At 43.8% G+C, this 16,356-nt stretch overlaps 1 protein-coding gene across 11 annotated transcripts in view; it reads right to left on the bottom strand.

The window, feature by feature from the left end:
- SLC38A9 (solute carrier family 38 member 9) overlaps positions 1-16,356 on the bottom strand; it is a 63,856-nt gene that overhangs the window by 28,488 nt on the left and 19,012 nt on the right. For all 11 annotated transcript variants that reach the window (XM_088652660.1, XM_088652662.1, XM_088652656.1 and 8 more), the window contains exon 11: positions 4,686-4,792. In XM_088652660.1, coding sequence (XP_088508786.1) covers positions 4,686-4,792 — 107 coding nt within the window. The remainder of the gene's footprint in view (positions 1-4,685; positions 4,793-16,356) is intronic.

Raw genomic sequence — 16,356 nt, 5'->3', positions numbered from 1 at the left:
GCAAGCATGTTTATGGAAGTAAGTGAAGCAGGCTTAGACCGAATTCATTTACCTGAGTTCCTTTAACTAGAGACACCAGGGGTTCAACCCTCAGTCCTTCTGCACGCAGAGCTTAACCTATGGGCCTGCACTCTTGATAAGACAATCACAGTATATTTCCTCCCTAGCGAATATATTTTCAGAGGTATGATTGCCTACCACTAGCTCTACTAAATATTATTCCTACTATTCATTGGATTTCTTATCCACCCTTCACCATATGTTCCTAGGGCTGGTCAAAACAATACAAAAATACAATATTAAAATTAGCTAAAAAATCAATTTACCATCAGATGAATAGGGTGGGTCAAAAAACATTTGTTTTACCAGAATTTACAAAACATTTAAAATACCCATTAAATAGTTAATAAAGGTCAAGGCTAAAATAAGTTGGTTTTTTTTTAAAAAAAGTATGAATAAGATCAACAGTAAGAGAATATATACATTATAAACTGAAATCGATTTTTAAAAAATATAAAATCTGCACATATCTAATCTCAGAGCATTCTTTTCCTCTCTTGACATTAAGAACATAACAAGATGCGGCCAAGGACTTATTTAGTCCAGCATCCTCAAAAGCAAGATCTGAGTGCAAGAGCACTCTTCTCTCCTGTGGTTTCCAGCAACTGGTATTCAGAAGCATTACAGTGGTACCTCGGAACAAAACAAAACAAAACAAAACTCCTTCCAGTAGCACCTTAGAGTAGAGACCAACTAAGTTTGTCATAGGTATGAGCTTTCGTGTGCATGCACACTTCTTCAGATACACTGAAACAGAAGTCACCAGACCAGGCATCCCCAAACTGCGGCCCTCCAGATGTTTTGGCCTACAACTCCCATGATCCCTAGCTAGCAGGACCAGTGGTCAGGGAAGATGGGAATTGTAGTCCAAAACATCTGGAGGGCCGAAGTTTGGGGGTGCCTGCACCAGACCCTTATGTATATTCAGAGGGTGGGGAGGGGTATTACTCAGAAGGGTGGTGGGAATGGGTGACTGGCTGATAGGAGTGGTAAACCTGTTGACGACTTAACAACTGTTAACGACTACAATTGGTCTTGCAGGAAAAAGCAAGGGGTGAGTGGTACCTCGGGTTACAAACACCTTGGGTTACGAACACTTCAGGTTACAGACCCGGAAGTAGAACCTCGGGTTAAGAACTTTGCCCCAGGATGAGAACTGAAATTGTGTGGCGGCAGCAGCAGCGGCGGCAGGCCCCATTAGCTAAAGTGGTACCTTAGGTTAAGAACGGTTTCCGGTTAAGAACGGACCTCCGGAACGAATTAGGTTCGTAACCAGAGGTACCACTGTACTGCCTCTGACCGAGCATCACTGTTGGGGCTAGCAGCCATTGATAGCCCTTAGGCTCCATGAATTTGTCCAAACCTCTCTTGACGCCACCCAAGCATTGCGTTTCCAGCTGAGCAGTGGGAGAAACAAAAAGGAAATGCAGGTGGGGAAAGTGGGGCAGGGTGGAGAAAGCAAGAGGGCCTGTGCCTCATTGCCTGGAGGCCGTTGTTCTTCGCCACAGGCAACTGTTTAAAATTACAAGGCTGATGGAGGATACAGGAGTCAACCTGCCGAGTGTCCAGACCTTGGCTGTTGTTATTACAATGTATTGTGTCACCGTCTAGAACGCCAGACACAGATCAGCAGCCCACCATGCAAAGAACTGTACAAACACATCATAAAACCCTGGCTTTGGCCCAAGACATTGTGTAAGCATTCTTTGGGAGATGGAAGGGAAGAAAGGGAAGGGGGAAGAGAATAGAAATGTGAAGAATACATAGGCAGCCTTAAAATGCACGATTCCCACTAAATTCCTGCAGCGGTTATGGAACACATTCTCCTAATGCCTTAGCCCACAAACAGGGCTCTTGGGCCTGGCAGGAAGAGGGAGCATGAAGGTATCGTCTTGAGGAGGAGGAGGAGAAATAAGTAGCTGGTAAAGGTCTGTGAATCACTGTTTGCAATCCCCATGACAAGTACAACTGAGGGAAATTGGCATGAGCCACACAGGTTTTCCTCAGAGGTGGACGCAGTTGGAAACTCTGACCGGAAGAGCTTCACAGACTAGATGTAAACCAACGGCTTCCAGGATTTGACCAAAATCGCTAAAGGGTATGAAGGAATGTAAGGAACAAGGCAGAGGAAACAGGCTTGGGCCTGCCTGCTTGTTTATTACATTTCTGGACTCCATGGAGGGAAGGCAGGAGAAGCCAGAATATATGGCAAGATCCTATCCAATTTAATCTTCAAAACAACCATCTGAAGCGGATTATAACAAGTCACCCAGAACGCTTCATAAAGGTCACCCAGTAATTTTCATTCCTGGATTTGAACCTGGGTCTCACTAATCCTATTCCAAAACTCTGACCATTGTCCCACACTAGCTTAATTGGAACCGTGTCACAGATTAAGAACTGTGTCATTTGATTGTTAGTATTAGTTTGCGAAAGTGTTAGAAGAGCCAGTGTGGTCAAAGGATGGAGAAGTTGGAACTGGCAGCACATAAATCTCATTTGGTGACTTTTAATTCTAGTATGAAGCGAAGCGAACCAAAAAACAAAAAACCAAGCTCTTGCATTCCCTATTTATCCATTTCAACCCATTAGTAGGTTTATATGCTTCTATCAAATCTCTTCTTAGTCATTCATTTTCTAAGTTCAAGGACCCCAGTGGTTTTTTGCTTCACCACGTATGGAAGGCATTCTATCATAGCTGCCAAGTTCTCCCTTTTTTAAAGGGAAATTCCCTTATGCTGAATAGGCCTCCTCACGAGAAAAGGAAAAACTTGGCAGCTATGCATTCTATACTCCTGCTTATTTTTGTTGCTCAGTTCAATCATTTTTCCAGTTCCAGTCCTCAAGAGGCATTATGATGTCATAGAAACTGGCACAGAGCAAAATCATTGTTATAAAATCCTCTTGTACGAAACTGTAGAAAAGTGCAACTTTAGAGCACAACTATGACTTTCACAATAGAACTTATCAAACTTGCAGCATGTTAACGGGATACTCTTCCAGTTGTTATATTGATTAATCTTTCCCCACTCACCCCACACAGAGAAGGATGATAAAGGCTATTTTATGGCTCAGTTTGCTATATAAACCCTCCAGGGGAAGAAACCTAGCCATTTCCCCAACATGCTAATTTTTGTGGGGAACTGAATTGGGCATTACCAAAAACAAATGGAACCAGAGTCATAATTAACCTATCAGAACAGGTGCTGGCTCAGAATATAAATCAGGCGTCCTCAAACTTGGCCCTCCAGATGTTTTGAGACTACAATTCCCATCATCCCTGACCACTGGTCCTGCTAGCTAGGGATCATGGGAGTTGTAGGCCAAAAACATCTGGGGGGGGCGAGTTTGAGGAAGCCTGATATAAATGATAAAAATCAAACATACTTCATCACTGGAGAAAAGGAACCCTGCCTGATCAGGAAACGCTCCACAATTATCGCAGCTACTATCTTTTGCTGCCTTCATAACAACTTCAAGCTAATATTATTATCTACATGTTTCTGATGATGGTGGGAAGGGTGGTTTCAAACTAGTGGATCACATTAGGTCACACACAGCAACTTCGAGTGCCGTAAGGACTAAGCACTAATATTATCCCCACATTACAGATTTGGGCAGGGGTGGTGGTGGCGGTTTGAGGCAGACTGAGAGACGCAGGCTTGTATAAAGTCATATGGGGACATTATGGATGAGTTGAGATCTGAGCTAGAGATTTCAGCTCAAAGATCATGTAGTTCACAATGGAGACCAGATCTACCACTGCAGACAACCTGGACCTTCTGAGATATTTCTGTGAATCTTACTGGAGCCTCCAATTCAATCCTCCCCTCCATGGTCTAAAACTCATGGTTGGAGAAACAAACTTAGAGTCGTAAGGACAAATACTCTTGAAATATGGAAAAGGCCAGTGCAGTAAAGCCCCATTTCCTAATGCTTTTTCAACTCTTTGGCTGTTTATATCAGCTTATCTTTAGAAGTGACACTAACTTTCCCAGACTTGAGGATAATAATTTCAGAATGAGAAGACTGCACATGCATTAGTGGAGATTAGTTATCTTGCATTCCCAGGAAAAGAATATGCAGGATGTCTTTGTTTCATGCAAATGAACAAATTGAGAGCAGCCCTCACAGCAAAAGAAGTTGGCCACCCCTGTTAAACCCTGGCAATGGTTTGCAACCCATTTTAGCGCATGCATTTTAGTTTGGGGGCTGCCATTTTGCCCATTCGAGAGGACATGCGAAAAGAAGACATGTTCCACCTACGTTTCAAATTCTTTCAAGGCATTCAGTTCACCTAAATAATATGCATGCTGCCACTCCCTGTCTCACGGCTCTAACTTCGGGATTCAGATGCGGATCTGATTCCGTACAGCGGATCTGACCCCAACAGTAGCCAATTGCTGTATGCACAGGTTGTTCGTGCATGTAGCTCCCCACCTATACACCCAGCCAACTGTTAAGATATGAACAAGCGACGGAGCATGGAGCAGGGCAGAATCTTGGGGAAAGGACCAAGAATGAGAGTTCTTTTATATCTGTGCACATCACATCTAGTATGCAAAAGCAGCTCAGACAAGAGTGGCTTAATATATGTAGATACAAATCCCTCGTGCTGTACTTACATTGCTTTCCTGGTTCTTGTTGTTCTTAAGCAGTGTAATTACACAATTATGAATAAAGAAGGCCAGAGTCAGCACCCCTGTAAGCTGAGGAAACAGAGTCCTGAACTCTGGAGAAACAAAAATAAATTATAATTAACAAAACGGCTGCCAACACCACTATAATAGGTACCACTGCTCTCCCACTTTACTGAAATCCTGTGCCTGGTTCTGTGGCCAATTTTAAGGCTCCAGCTGCACCGTATAGGAGAAACCTCAATCACTTTCTTGACTCAATAGGGGGGGAGGGGAAGCATGGTCAGCACCGTCTTAAGCGCCCCTGTCGCCATGGTGCGCCAGATCTCTCCGGCGCCCTTCCGCCCCGTTTCCTGGCGCGGTGGGCGGGTGGGCGCCGCGCTGCTGCGCGGCTGGCGCGCGGGCAGGCACAGCGCAATCTCTCCGGCGCCCTCCCTCCCCGTTTCCCAGCGCGGTGGGCAGGTGGGCGCCGCGCGCAGCTGCGCAGCAGACCGGCCGGCCAGCGGGCGGGCACAGCTCGCGGTGCCCTCCTGGCGAGCCGGCGCCATGGTGCCCTGCGCCACCGGGGGTCTACGGCGAGCCGGCCCTGAGCATGGTAAAAGGAAGAGGAAAGGTAATAGCCAAACACACATCAAACAAGAAGCTTTACCAAATTGCTTTAACACATTTGAGCAAACCACCCATTTGCTGAGTGTTGATGCAGCTCACTGGCAGGAATGAGTACAGTGGAACCTCGGAAGCCAGACGCCTGTAAACTTGAACGTTTTGGCTCCTGAACGATCAAAAACCGGAAGTGATTGTTCCGGTTTTCGAATAATTTTCAGAAGCCGATTGTCCGGCGCAGCTTCCAATTGGCTGCAGGTCGCTCCTGCAGCAAATCAGAAGCCGCGCCTTTTTTGGAAGTCAAATGGACTTCCGGAACGGATTCCGTTCAACTTGCAAGGTACACCTGTACTTTAATTATTTTAGGGTTAAGGAAGGAGCCTTGAGGCTCAAAACAAACCCTGTTTTGTCACTGCATCTGAGCAAGGCCTGAATCTGCTCTGACTGTTGAGAAAGTCTAAAATAAAGTTATCTCCAGTATAGTGAAAAATGAAACGCCGAATTCAGTAGCGCAGGAAGTAAAATAAGGAACTACTGAAGCAGGGATTAATGCACTTCTTTTCAATATAACTTGAAAGCTTATTGTCAGGTCTCACAAAATTTTATGAATGAAGTGTGTGTGTGTGTGTGTGTGTGTGTGTCTGTCTGTCTGTCTAGTATAGCACATGTGCAATACCAATGCTCTAACATGACTGTTTTTGTTGGGTATATTGCTAAGATAGTACAAAAAAGCAGCAGCAGTATTGGCACAAAGTCTTGAAAGTGTTCTAATTTTTAGGATGTGGTGTTCAAAACTACTTTCAGGAATTGCAACGAAGACTTGAAGGATGCCAGAAAACTGAATTCTTTAATTCTGTGCCATGAGATCAATAATGGTATTTTGGTACACATGTTTTCTCATATGTCCTTCTGTATGTTATGAAGGGAACATGAATGAGGAGAGAATGCATTGAACCGACGTCAATTCCTGATCTTGGGCAGAGGAGGACTTTTGTGTTCAATTCTCTCCCCCCCCCCCCCGTTTGAATACCATCCACTGACATTGCAACAATGTGTTGGTAATTAACATCAAACTGAGTCGGTACAACATGAGGCTCTTAATCTCAGGGTCGTGGGTTTGAGTCCCACGTAGTGCAAAAGATTCTTGCTTTGCAGGGGTTGGACTAGATGACCCTTGTGGTCCCTTCCAGCTCTACAATTCTATGATTCTATTAAATTAGTGACAGGAAAGGGGAAATTTCTTATGGACCTGACACTTTGTATAATTTAAATATAAAGCCTTGATTTCCTTTTACAGTCATACCTCGGTTTAAGTTCACCTCGGTTTGAGTATTTTCAGTTTAAGTACTCCGCGGACCTGTCTGGAATGGATTAATCCACTTTCCATTACTTTCAATGGAAAAGTTCGCTTCAGTTTAAGTACGCTTCAGTTTAAGTACTCCACGGACCATCTGGAACTGATTAATCCACTTTCCATTACTTTCAATGGGAAAGTTCGCTTCAGGTTAAGTACGCTTCAGGTTAAGTACGGACTTCCAGAACCAATTACACTTCATACCTCGGGTTAAGTACGCTTCAGGTTGAGTACTCCGCGGACCCGTCTGGAACAGATTAATCCACTTTCCATTACTTTCAATGGGAAAGTTCGCTTCAGGTTAAGTACGCTTCAGGTTAAGTACTCCACGGGCCGTCTGGAACGGATTAATCCACTTTCCATTACTTTCAATGGGAAAGTTCGCTTCAGGTTAAGTACGCTTCAGGTTAAGTACAGACTTCCGGAACCAATTGTGTTTGTAAACTGAGGTACCACTGTATAAGCAGAATGTCTAACTTACATTCTTCCTCCAATATGGAGGTCCAAGGCAGCATTTTTAAAAAAGCATATATTCAGTATAATTCCCTTTACTGTCTCTATTCTATTTACCACTCTGAACACACCGTTCAATCTACATGATTGAACAAATGGGTTCAGGATGGGATATAATCAGTTTTGGCAAATGGGAGAGGCGCCAGAGAAATGCCTTCCAATAAGCATTTGTGCCCTATATTGGATTAGCTTGCTGCTTTTGATGTGAGCTGCAGAAGGTCATTTGATTCAGAGTTCCTGCTGTTTCTCTGCCCTTGCTCAAATGCGATAAAGCTCTGTCCTGGCACTTATTACTGTAAGGAGATGGCTCCTCTTAAGACAATACAATGCACATCTGTCTCCAGGACACTGTATTCCTAATTGCCCTTGGAAGTTTTCCCTTCTTCTTGATTACCAACAAACACATACCAGGGAAAACATGTTTCGTTTAGCCTACTTTAAATTCAACTTTTCTGTCCTAAAAGAATCAGCCAAATGGATTTGTAACCGCTCATTACGGTCTGCGTCATATTATTCTTCCCCACTCCACCGCCTGTAAAATGACACCAATTCAGGCATGGGAATTTTGAAGTTCAGAAATCGGTAGGCAACAGCAAAACACTAACCCTGAGTGTAAGGGTCTCTATGGAGGATGGGTGGAACAAAATTATTATGTAGTTGCTGCACAATTATTATTATTTTTAACAAAGCACTTCTATCAAAAGGAAAGAGCATTCCTCCAGGAAAACCCAGCTTGCATGTTGCGAAAATATGATTCCATCACTGCAAGAGTGTTCTGCTATGGTTATGGTTGTTGAAATTTGACTGCATGAGTGGTTAGTGACGGCCAATGCAAGCTTTGAGAGGGGGATGCTGATCAATGGAGAAAAGATGTCAACAGGTTTACTGAACTTTAAGCCATGGGTAGGCAAACTAAGGCCCGGGGGCCGTATCCGGCCCAATGACCTTCTAAATCTGGTCCATGGACGGTCCGGGAATCAGCGCATTTTTACATAAGTAGAATGTGTCCTTTTATTTAAAATGCATCTCTGGGTTATTTGTGGGGCATAGGAATTTGTTCATCCCCCCCCCCCACAAAAAATATAGATAGTCCGGTACTCCACAAGGTCTGAGGGACAGCCGGCCCCCTGCTGAAAAAGTTTGCTGACCCCTGCTTTAAACACTTGAACAGCCACAAATTTATCAACTTTTTTTTTAAAAAAAATCCCAACTTGCACATGTATTTTTAAATAAGGATTTTTAACGTTCAGATGTTCTGTTTCATGTTTTAACCATCAATAATCTTAATCCCCTTGTTTTTTTGTGCTTCTTGGTGAGTGCCACCTTTCCATTTCTCATTTAACAGCCAAAAACACCAAGTAGTTTATTCTTCTCACTACCCAATTCATATTATGTACCTTTTAAAAATTATGTTTTTTACTGTTGAGTAACAGAAATTTAATTTTGCAGCTAAACGTTTCCTTGCCGTACCAGTTGGGCACTGGAGTGGTCATCTAGCTCCACAACCATTTTGCAGACTTGCTTTTTTGGGTGGGGGGAAGAGTTATTACATCTTGGAAAGCGTTTTGGCAGAAATACTAAGTATATACTCAAGTATAAGCCGACCCGAATATAAGCCGAGATACCTAATTTTACCTCAAAAAACTGGGAAAACTTATTGACTTGAGTATAAGCCGAGGGTGGGAAATGCAGCAGCTACTGGTAAATTTCAAAAATAAAAATAAATACCGTCCTATGCCTTTCCCGGCTGTCGAGGTGCGGGGGAGAAGCGGCAAGGAAGGATTAAACTTCTCCCTCTCCGCCGCCTCGCACAGAACAGGCATAGGACGGGGGTTCGGCGAGTCGCAGTGCTTCTCAGGACCCCCGGTCCTGTGCCTTTCTCCACCGCCGCCCGCCTGCCTTACTCGAGTATAAGCCAAGGGTGGTTTTTAGCACATTTTTTGTGCTGAAAAAGTAGGCTTATACTCAAGTTTATACAGTAAACCAGGCATCCCCAAATTGCGGCCCTCCAGATGTTTTGGCTTACAACTCCCATGATCCCTAGCTAACAGGAGCAGTGGTCGGGGAAGATGGGAATTGTAGTCCAAAACATCTGGAGGGCCGAAGTTTGGGGATGCCTGCAGTAAACAAACCCGAGCTTTGAGAATGGCTCAATGTGAGGACAATTTTGCAGCTCAATGGTATACTTTTTTCAATGGACAAGGTGGTTATGGGATTCCACCATCCACCCAGGGGACTCTGTGGACTGATCCTGCTGGAATAAGTAAGAAGCATTGTTTTTCTACTCATGAAATGAACCAAGATTGTTCTCCCCCTACATTTGTATTGTGAAAATGATGTACCATGGGTTGCAGGGTTATTTAAATAAATGGTTTAAAACATTAAAGAACAAGAACAACAACAACAACAACAACAACCCAGAAATACGATTTTTAAAAGACTGTCCAACAAAATGCCTGTATTTGGGGGGGGGGCTAGGAAATTTACGCAGAAAAATCTGCCATCAAGACTACTATTCTAACTGCCCCCCTTTTTTATATATACTGTTGCCCTAGTCTAGTGGCTGTGCAGATTGTGTCCAGTGTGCTCTTTCCGTTTCATAAAAATGGGTAGAAACATGAGGTAACTGCCTTGCCTGCTTCAGATTCAGGGACGGCTGTTGAAAGATGAGCCACCTTGCCCACCCACGATCCAACAGAATGCCAGGGGTGAACTTGCAAAAGTTTGTAGGACTGGTCTGATTAAAGTTTTTTTAAAAAAATCTGGATTCACCAAAATGCAGTTTGCTTGCTTGACATCTGCTCCAATTCACAAACAATTCATCAAAGCCGCATCGTTCTCTCCAGCCCTCTTCCCTCCACCCGCTACCCTGCTCTGTTTGGATAACCATGCAGACTATAAACATTCACAGATTAAGTGTGCCAGTAAACAGCAAAATCTGAGCAGTGTTTTCTGACGAAGGACATCTGGAGGCCTGTCAGGGAACAGCTTTGTGCTGCATGCTAAATCAAGCTAAGCTGAAATCGATGCAGCTGCACTCGCAGGTAAAATGAAATCACTCATGTATGAATATGCATATGGCACAAACTGGACCATCTCCACGGAGTTTGCATGCCAGACAGAACTGTGGCCCGCACGAGCTATTTGTCTGCAACTGTATTTGTTATCTGTTTTGTCCCTGAGGCATCTTTTCTATTTGGATCTTTACCAAGAGGAGTGCACATCCCTCTAGCAGCGCAAATGGTTTTTCCTATCCCTGCTGTCAAATTAAAGTTCAATCACTTCGTATTTCATTGTTTGGAGGGGAAATGATGTTTACCACAAAGATCAGCCATTGACTAGGAGGCCTTTTTTAGCGCCATTATTTACACTATTATAAGGGATGGGAGATGAGGGGAGAAACATTTTCCAAACCACAAATCCGGAATCTCGGTGTGGACTCCTTACAAAGTTGCATATGCTTTGCATTATAGCAAGCAGGAACTCTTTTTTTTTCTTTGCATGAGAAATGACCTTAGCTTTATGAATTTTGTCCATCGCCTATAAAAAATATACCAAAAAAGGAATACAGAACCATATTAGGTCCTGCCATCTGTACTGAAGCACTTAAAGCTGCGGGACTCACTGTTACATGGGGCAGTAATAAATCTGGCCCAGTTTTGTAATACTCTATTTCTCTAAATGGTGGTATGTTACAAAATCGTGCAACTTAAATTATAAAACAGGACATGACTGACAAAAAAAAATGGGTCACTGTAACTCCTTTTTTCTACATGGTAAGCTCAACAAATCAGTATTTCAAGTTTCTCCTGAAAAGGAGAAAGTATTTTTGACAGGTTAATTTATGCTGCACCCTGAGCTTCGCACAGGGGGGGAGCAGTTTATGATAACTGGAAGTTTAACTTTCCATTTCAATGGGAGGGGCTGAAAGAAAGCGAGTTGCTTAGTGAGTTCATAGCATTTGAGCTGGGAGCTCACATTATGAGGTCACTAAATTACATCAGCTCTTGCAAGTGCACTGCCTAACGGACAACGATTGTGAGCTTTCTGCCTCCCTATCAACTGAAACCATAAAAAGAGGCGGTTGTATTGGTGGGATAATAAATGCCACATATTTAACCTTGCTATGTGCACACGGTTGCCTCTGAATTGGCCACCATGGGGCAACTGCCTGCGTGAAGACAGCCCCTTAGCATTCCTTCCTATATTGAGAGAGACACACAAGAGAGAAAGGCGGGAAACAAGAATACTGAAAGTAGATTAGAGAAAGCATTTGTTAAATAGTGTTTTAACTGTGCTAAAGATTATACATAATAGAACAAAGGCATGCAGTGCTTTCTCTCTCTCCTCAACAGCTGCAGCCCCGTGGCCTTCAGGGAGTTGGGCTAGCCTGCTTCTGTCCTGGCTCACTCTCCAAGTAAACAGAGTGGGAGGACTCCAGAAAAATAACTTGTGGAACATGTTCATATACTAATTTCTACCCTCTTTAGAACACTGAAATAAATAAATAAATAAATAAATAAATAAATAAATAAATAAATAAAGTATATGTGTGAGAGAGATAAGAGAAATCAACCTGGGGATATGAGAGAATTATTTCCCTCATGTATTCCATCCCATCACAGAGTGGGTTGAGGGGGGAAAGGGCTTTTCTTTTTCCTGAGAGACCCAGTGTAGTATACTGACTAGATTGGGCAGAGTAATGGATTATAGGAGCAGAGGAAACAACTTCAAATTCCCACTCAGCCATGAAGCCTACCAGGCGAGCATGGGCCAGTCATCATCTCTCAGACTAACCTACCTTACAGGTTTGTTTTGAGGATAAAAGGGCATTTGGGGGGGGGGGAAACCATATATGCCGCTCTGAGTTACTTGGTAGAAGAGCAGGACAAAAATATAAGACAGCAAACTGTACCTATCCATCAGCTATCTCAAAACTAGATTTCATGTGGTGTTTTGTGTGGGGCTCACACTTAAGAAGATAAGAAACTCTCCTTGCTCACAGCCAGCCTTACCTACAGTCTGGTTTCCCCAAGTGGCCCTGTTTAAAACATTTCTTCCTATAATACCTTTCAAATTAACATAGCTCTTTTCCTCCCTTCCTTAGAGGAACTCTGCTATTTACCTCAAAAATTTTATACTGCTAATTGTAAGGGGGGGGGGGAACTTGCTCAAATCTGTAAAAATGCACACACACCCCTCAACCAAACACATAATCTAACCCATGACTTGATATCCTGCTGGTAGTTCCTTACGTTCCTTAGTTCCTTAGTCTCAGGATCAACTGCCCATTCTGCCTTCTTAGCAAGAGCACCCCAGTTGTGGAATGCCCTTCCTCTGAAGACTAGAAGGGCACCAGCTTCCTCAAACCAAGGCAGATGACGAGTCCATGTAGCTTAGTAATGTCTTAACTGACTAGCAGCAGCTTTCTAGGGTTTCAGACAGGGCACATCCCTACCCCTACCTGGAAATGCCACGGACTCAACCAGGGACCTTCTGCATTCAAAGCACATGCTCTCTCTCACTGAGCTATGGCCCTTCCCTTCATTGTGATTTGGTGCACCATACACAGCATAGCTTTTGGCGCTCCCTAATACCTGCTTTTTGTGCAGGCTTTTAAGACGTCAATATTAGCCTCTGTAGTGAGAAGACAACATATGTGATGTTTATTATTACTATTATTATTATTATTATTATTATTTATTATTATTTTATTCTTTATGTATGTATCTGCAGCAGGTGGTTTTGACAGAAGTACAGGATGCAAGTTTTACAGATAAACAAACTTATGACAATGGCATTTGCGGGGAGATGATGTTGGAACAGAATTAGTTCCGTTCACTAGAACATGGATTGGGACTTCTTATACGATATTTTCCACATCTGTTCTTCTGTGGAGGAAAGCTGTGTTGGGAACAGTCGCCCAAAGTTCTCTTTGGGTTTATGACAAATGATCTACTGTGACTTGGAGAAGAGCTGTACTGTTCTCTAAAGCAAATGCATTACTGGGGTGGGGTGGGGCTGAACCCCTTTGAAATTCATTGGGGAGTGGGTAGAAAGGGTGTTTCTACTTCCCCTAGCAAGAATTAATTAAATGTTAGCAACTGACATAACGATTCCCCAGGCGAAAAGAGTACCTAATTCTAATCAGACACCAGGTGAGGAAAACAAGTTCTTCGGAGCTCTTTTTTTGGCAGCGGAATGAGACTCCTAGTGAAGGTGGAAGGAGGCCCTCCCTTATGCCTCATTACAAGCCTTTTGGATGAAGAAAAAGAGGCTAATGGCCTCAAGAGCATTTTGACTAGTGCCAATGCAAGCTCCAGGTGCTAGCAAGCTGGGAAAGTCAATCCACCTACATCCTAGGCATCACTATGGGCAAGAAGGTTAATAGGGCTAGTTGGTCCCACACAGCTAGAGGCCTGGATCACAGAAAAGGGGGAGAGGACAGCCCTTGTTCCACCTGATGCCCTTCCTGAATTGAGACTGTGTCAAATGAGGAAATGAATTCTCTACCCATTCAAAGACCGTAGTCAATCCCTCTCCCCTCCATCTCCTTTGGCAGAACTGAAAAGCTGAAGGAGAGGAAAAGCCATATACGGATGCAGGTGTGAGAGCAAACCAGGTGGGGCCTGTTGGGGGGGGGGATTCTGGTGGCCTGGTGTTTGCAGGGCTGGTGCAAGCAAAGTGCTTAGGAGCATAAATGAAAGAGCACTTGATGGTGGGAGGGGAAGTTTCAGTCATGAAACTTGCTTGGTGGCCTTAGTCAAACCTCAATTGCTTACACTAAAATTATTGCACCTGTAATAGGGGTTGATCATACCAGCCCACCTGACAGGCTTGTTGTAAGGATTATGCAACAAGAATTGCACTAGGTAAAGGTGTAAAAAAAAATTCTTAACTACTACTGTTATTCTTGAGATCAGCCATCACAGAATGATATTGGGTCCAATAAATTATAATCAAGGATGGGAAAGCTGTGGTCCCAATACTGCTGCACTCCAATTTCCATCACCTCCAGCCACTATGGCCAAGGGCCTGGGTGTTGGGAGTTGGAGTCCAACAACACCCGGAGCGTCCCCATTTTATTTAAAGGCTTCATTTAAAATATTTAAACTGCATGGCATGCTTGAGTATTTTGCTCCTTGGTTAATGGCTCTTATAAATTGCAAATGACCAGTGCATAAATGGTCACCTACAACCTTTTGTTCCAACTCAATCTACATTTCTTGCAATTAATTCCAAAAGTGATATAGTAGCCTGCACTGTACTGGTAACCAACAGATTCAAGAGGAATCATATACAGGGGCCAAAGAATACTTTCGAAACCACTTTCATCTTATCAAATGATTAAAATGGAGTGTTTTAAAGTCCATACTTGTCAAGGTCGCTTCTGGCTACTCTTGAGAAACGATTTCCAAAGTCATTCTGTCTTTAAGACTTTTATTGTGCCTGATATATACAGTGCAATACAGTTTCAAGAAAACATGTCTGCTCAGTCTGACGAAGATTCCCCTAATGCCCCTTGTCTGCCCTTGGCCCAGCATAACAACCGTGGGACTCTGAACCTCCTCCCCTTACGTTTACGTGCTCTGGAATGTCTCAATTCAGGCGCGAACTTGAAAGGGCGGGCCATCTCCCCGCTGGACACTTCTCCCTCCCCCTGAGTGTCTGTCTCAGATTGCAGTAACGGCTCTAGGATGCTGTCTGAGCCTTGGTGCCTCTCCACTTCGATAGTCAGGGAATGTTCACTGCTACCGTGTTTCCCCTTTTTTAAGACACCGTCTTATAACTTTTTTCCCTCAAAAAAACACACAGTGGCTTATTTTCAGGGGGTGTCTTTTTTTTAAAAAAAAAGTGCTGGTACAACTGGGACCCACTGGCTCAGGATGCTCGGTGCTCTCTTCTGCACATTGCTGGGCGCGTTGTTGGCGCTGCCAGTTCCGAGCGCCTGCAGGGTGGGGTGGGGGTGGCAGTGCTTTAAACCCCCAACCCTGTAGAAAGCAATGGAAGTTATGGACTGTAACAATCCTTAAGAGGCGCAGGTCTTAAAAAACCCCTGGTATCACCCTTGAAGCACAGCCTTCCAAAGTCAGGGGGGAATAGGTCTGTTTAGACAAAGGAAAGGATCGGGGGTGATTCTGTGCCCTGGGACCCACAGAACTACTTTAAAAATCCCAACCTGGGGGGGGGGTCAAATAGTGAAGCCCCATAGCCCTGTAGCAACAGAAGGCACATTCTGAAGCACCCGAGCTGTTCGGTTCCATAAAAAATCCAGGAATTGTAAAATTAACAACAATAATGGGGGGGCACTCTATCCAAAGAGTTAAGAAGGAATGGGAAAGTGTTGAGTTATATATGGAAAAATATGGAAAGGAAAGTTAGTTAAAGATAAAAAATAAATAATTATCGCAAGGGGAAAAATAACATCATAAAGGGTAATAATATTAAATATAAAATAGACAACACAACAGAAAAAGCAAGTATATGACTAAATGAGATCGCACAGGAGTGAGGGAAGTGGGGAGAGAGGGAGGGGGGTAAGGAATGGAAGGAGGCAATGGTTGGAGGAGGGTATAGGGGGATGAATTAAAGGAAAATTAAGACTGAGAAGCGCATGGTTTTTGTTTTTTAAAGATGCAAAGGCTTGCAATCAGCCAAAGTATAGAGCCCAACTTCTAGGAGACTGCGATCTACTTGCGGATTTATAAACTGGAGGTGATCTACCCCCGTTATATTGGTGTTCAGGTCAGAGTTGTTTTTAGAGAGAGGAAATATCCCATTTTTGAGGTTAAAGTAAAAGTTCCTGACCTTTTTTTTATAATGAGGAAATGCTGCTAAAACTCCGTTCTTCATTCCACGAAGGGGAGAGGGGGCGGGGCCGGGTGCTCAAAGACAAAAGAAATGGAAAAGGAGATAGCGATCAAATCCAGCCTCGCATTCATGCAGCCGTCGGGAGAGGCAGGGGCTGCAGCCGAGTGCTGCTTCACAAACAAACGGGGGAAAGTGCTTAGAACCCAGAGAATCCAGCTGAAAAACACGAAGCAGCAACAGCAATTGCACACACACCATCCCAAGCCAGCACAGTAACCAAGTCCCAAAAGCAAGAAAGGACTCAGCAAACACTGCTGCGGCCGGCGTTGCTGCTGCTGACTCGGGGAGCTCAGTGATCTCTTCCGCACAGCGCCTATC

This window comes from Zootoca vivipara, chromosome 10, assembly GCF_965207765.1.
Source record: "Zootoca vivipara chromosome 10, rZooViv2.hap1.1, whole genome shotgun sequence".
In the NCBI taxonomy this organism is placed as follows: domain Eukaryota; kingdom Metazoa; phylum Chordata; class Lepidosauria; order Squamata; family Lacertidae; genus Zootoca; species Zootoca vivipara.
Note: the sequence above shows the minus strand (reverse complement) of the source record. Positions and strands in the feature narration are given on the sequence as shown.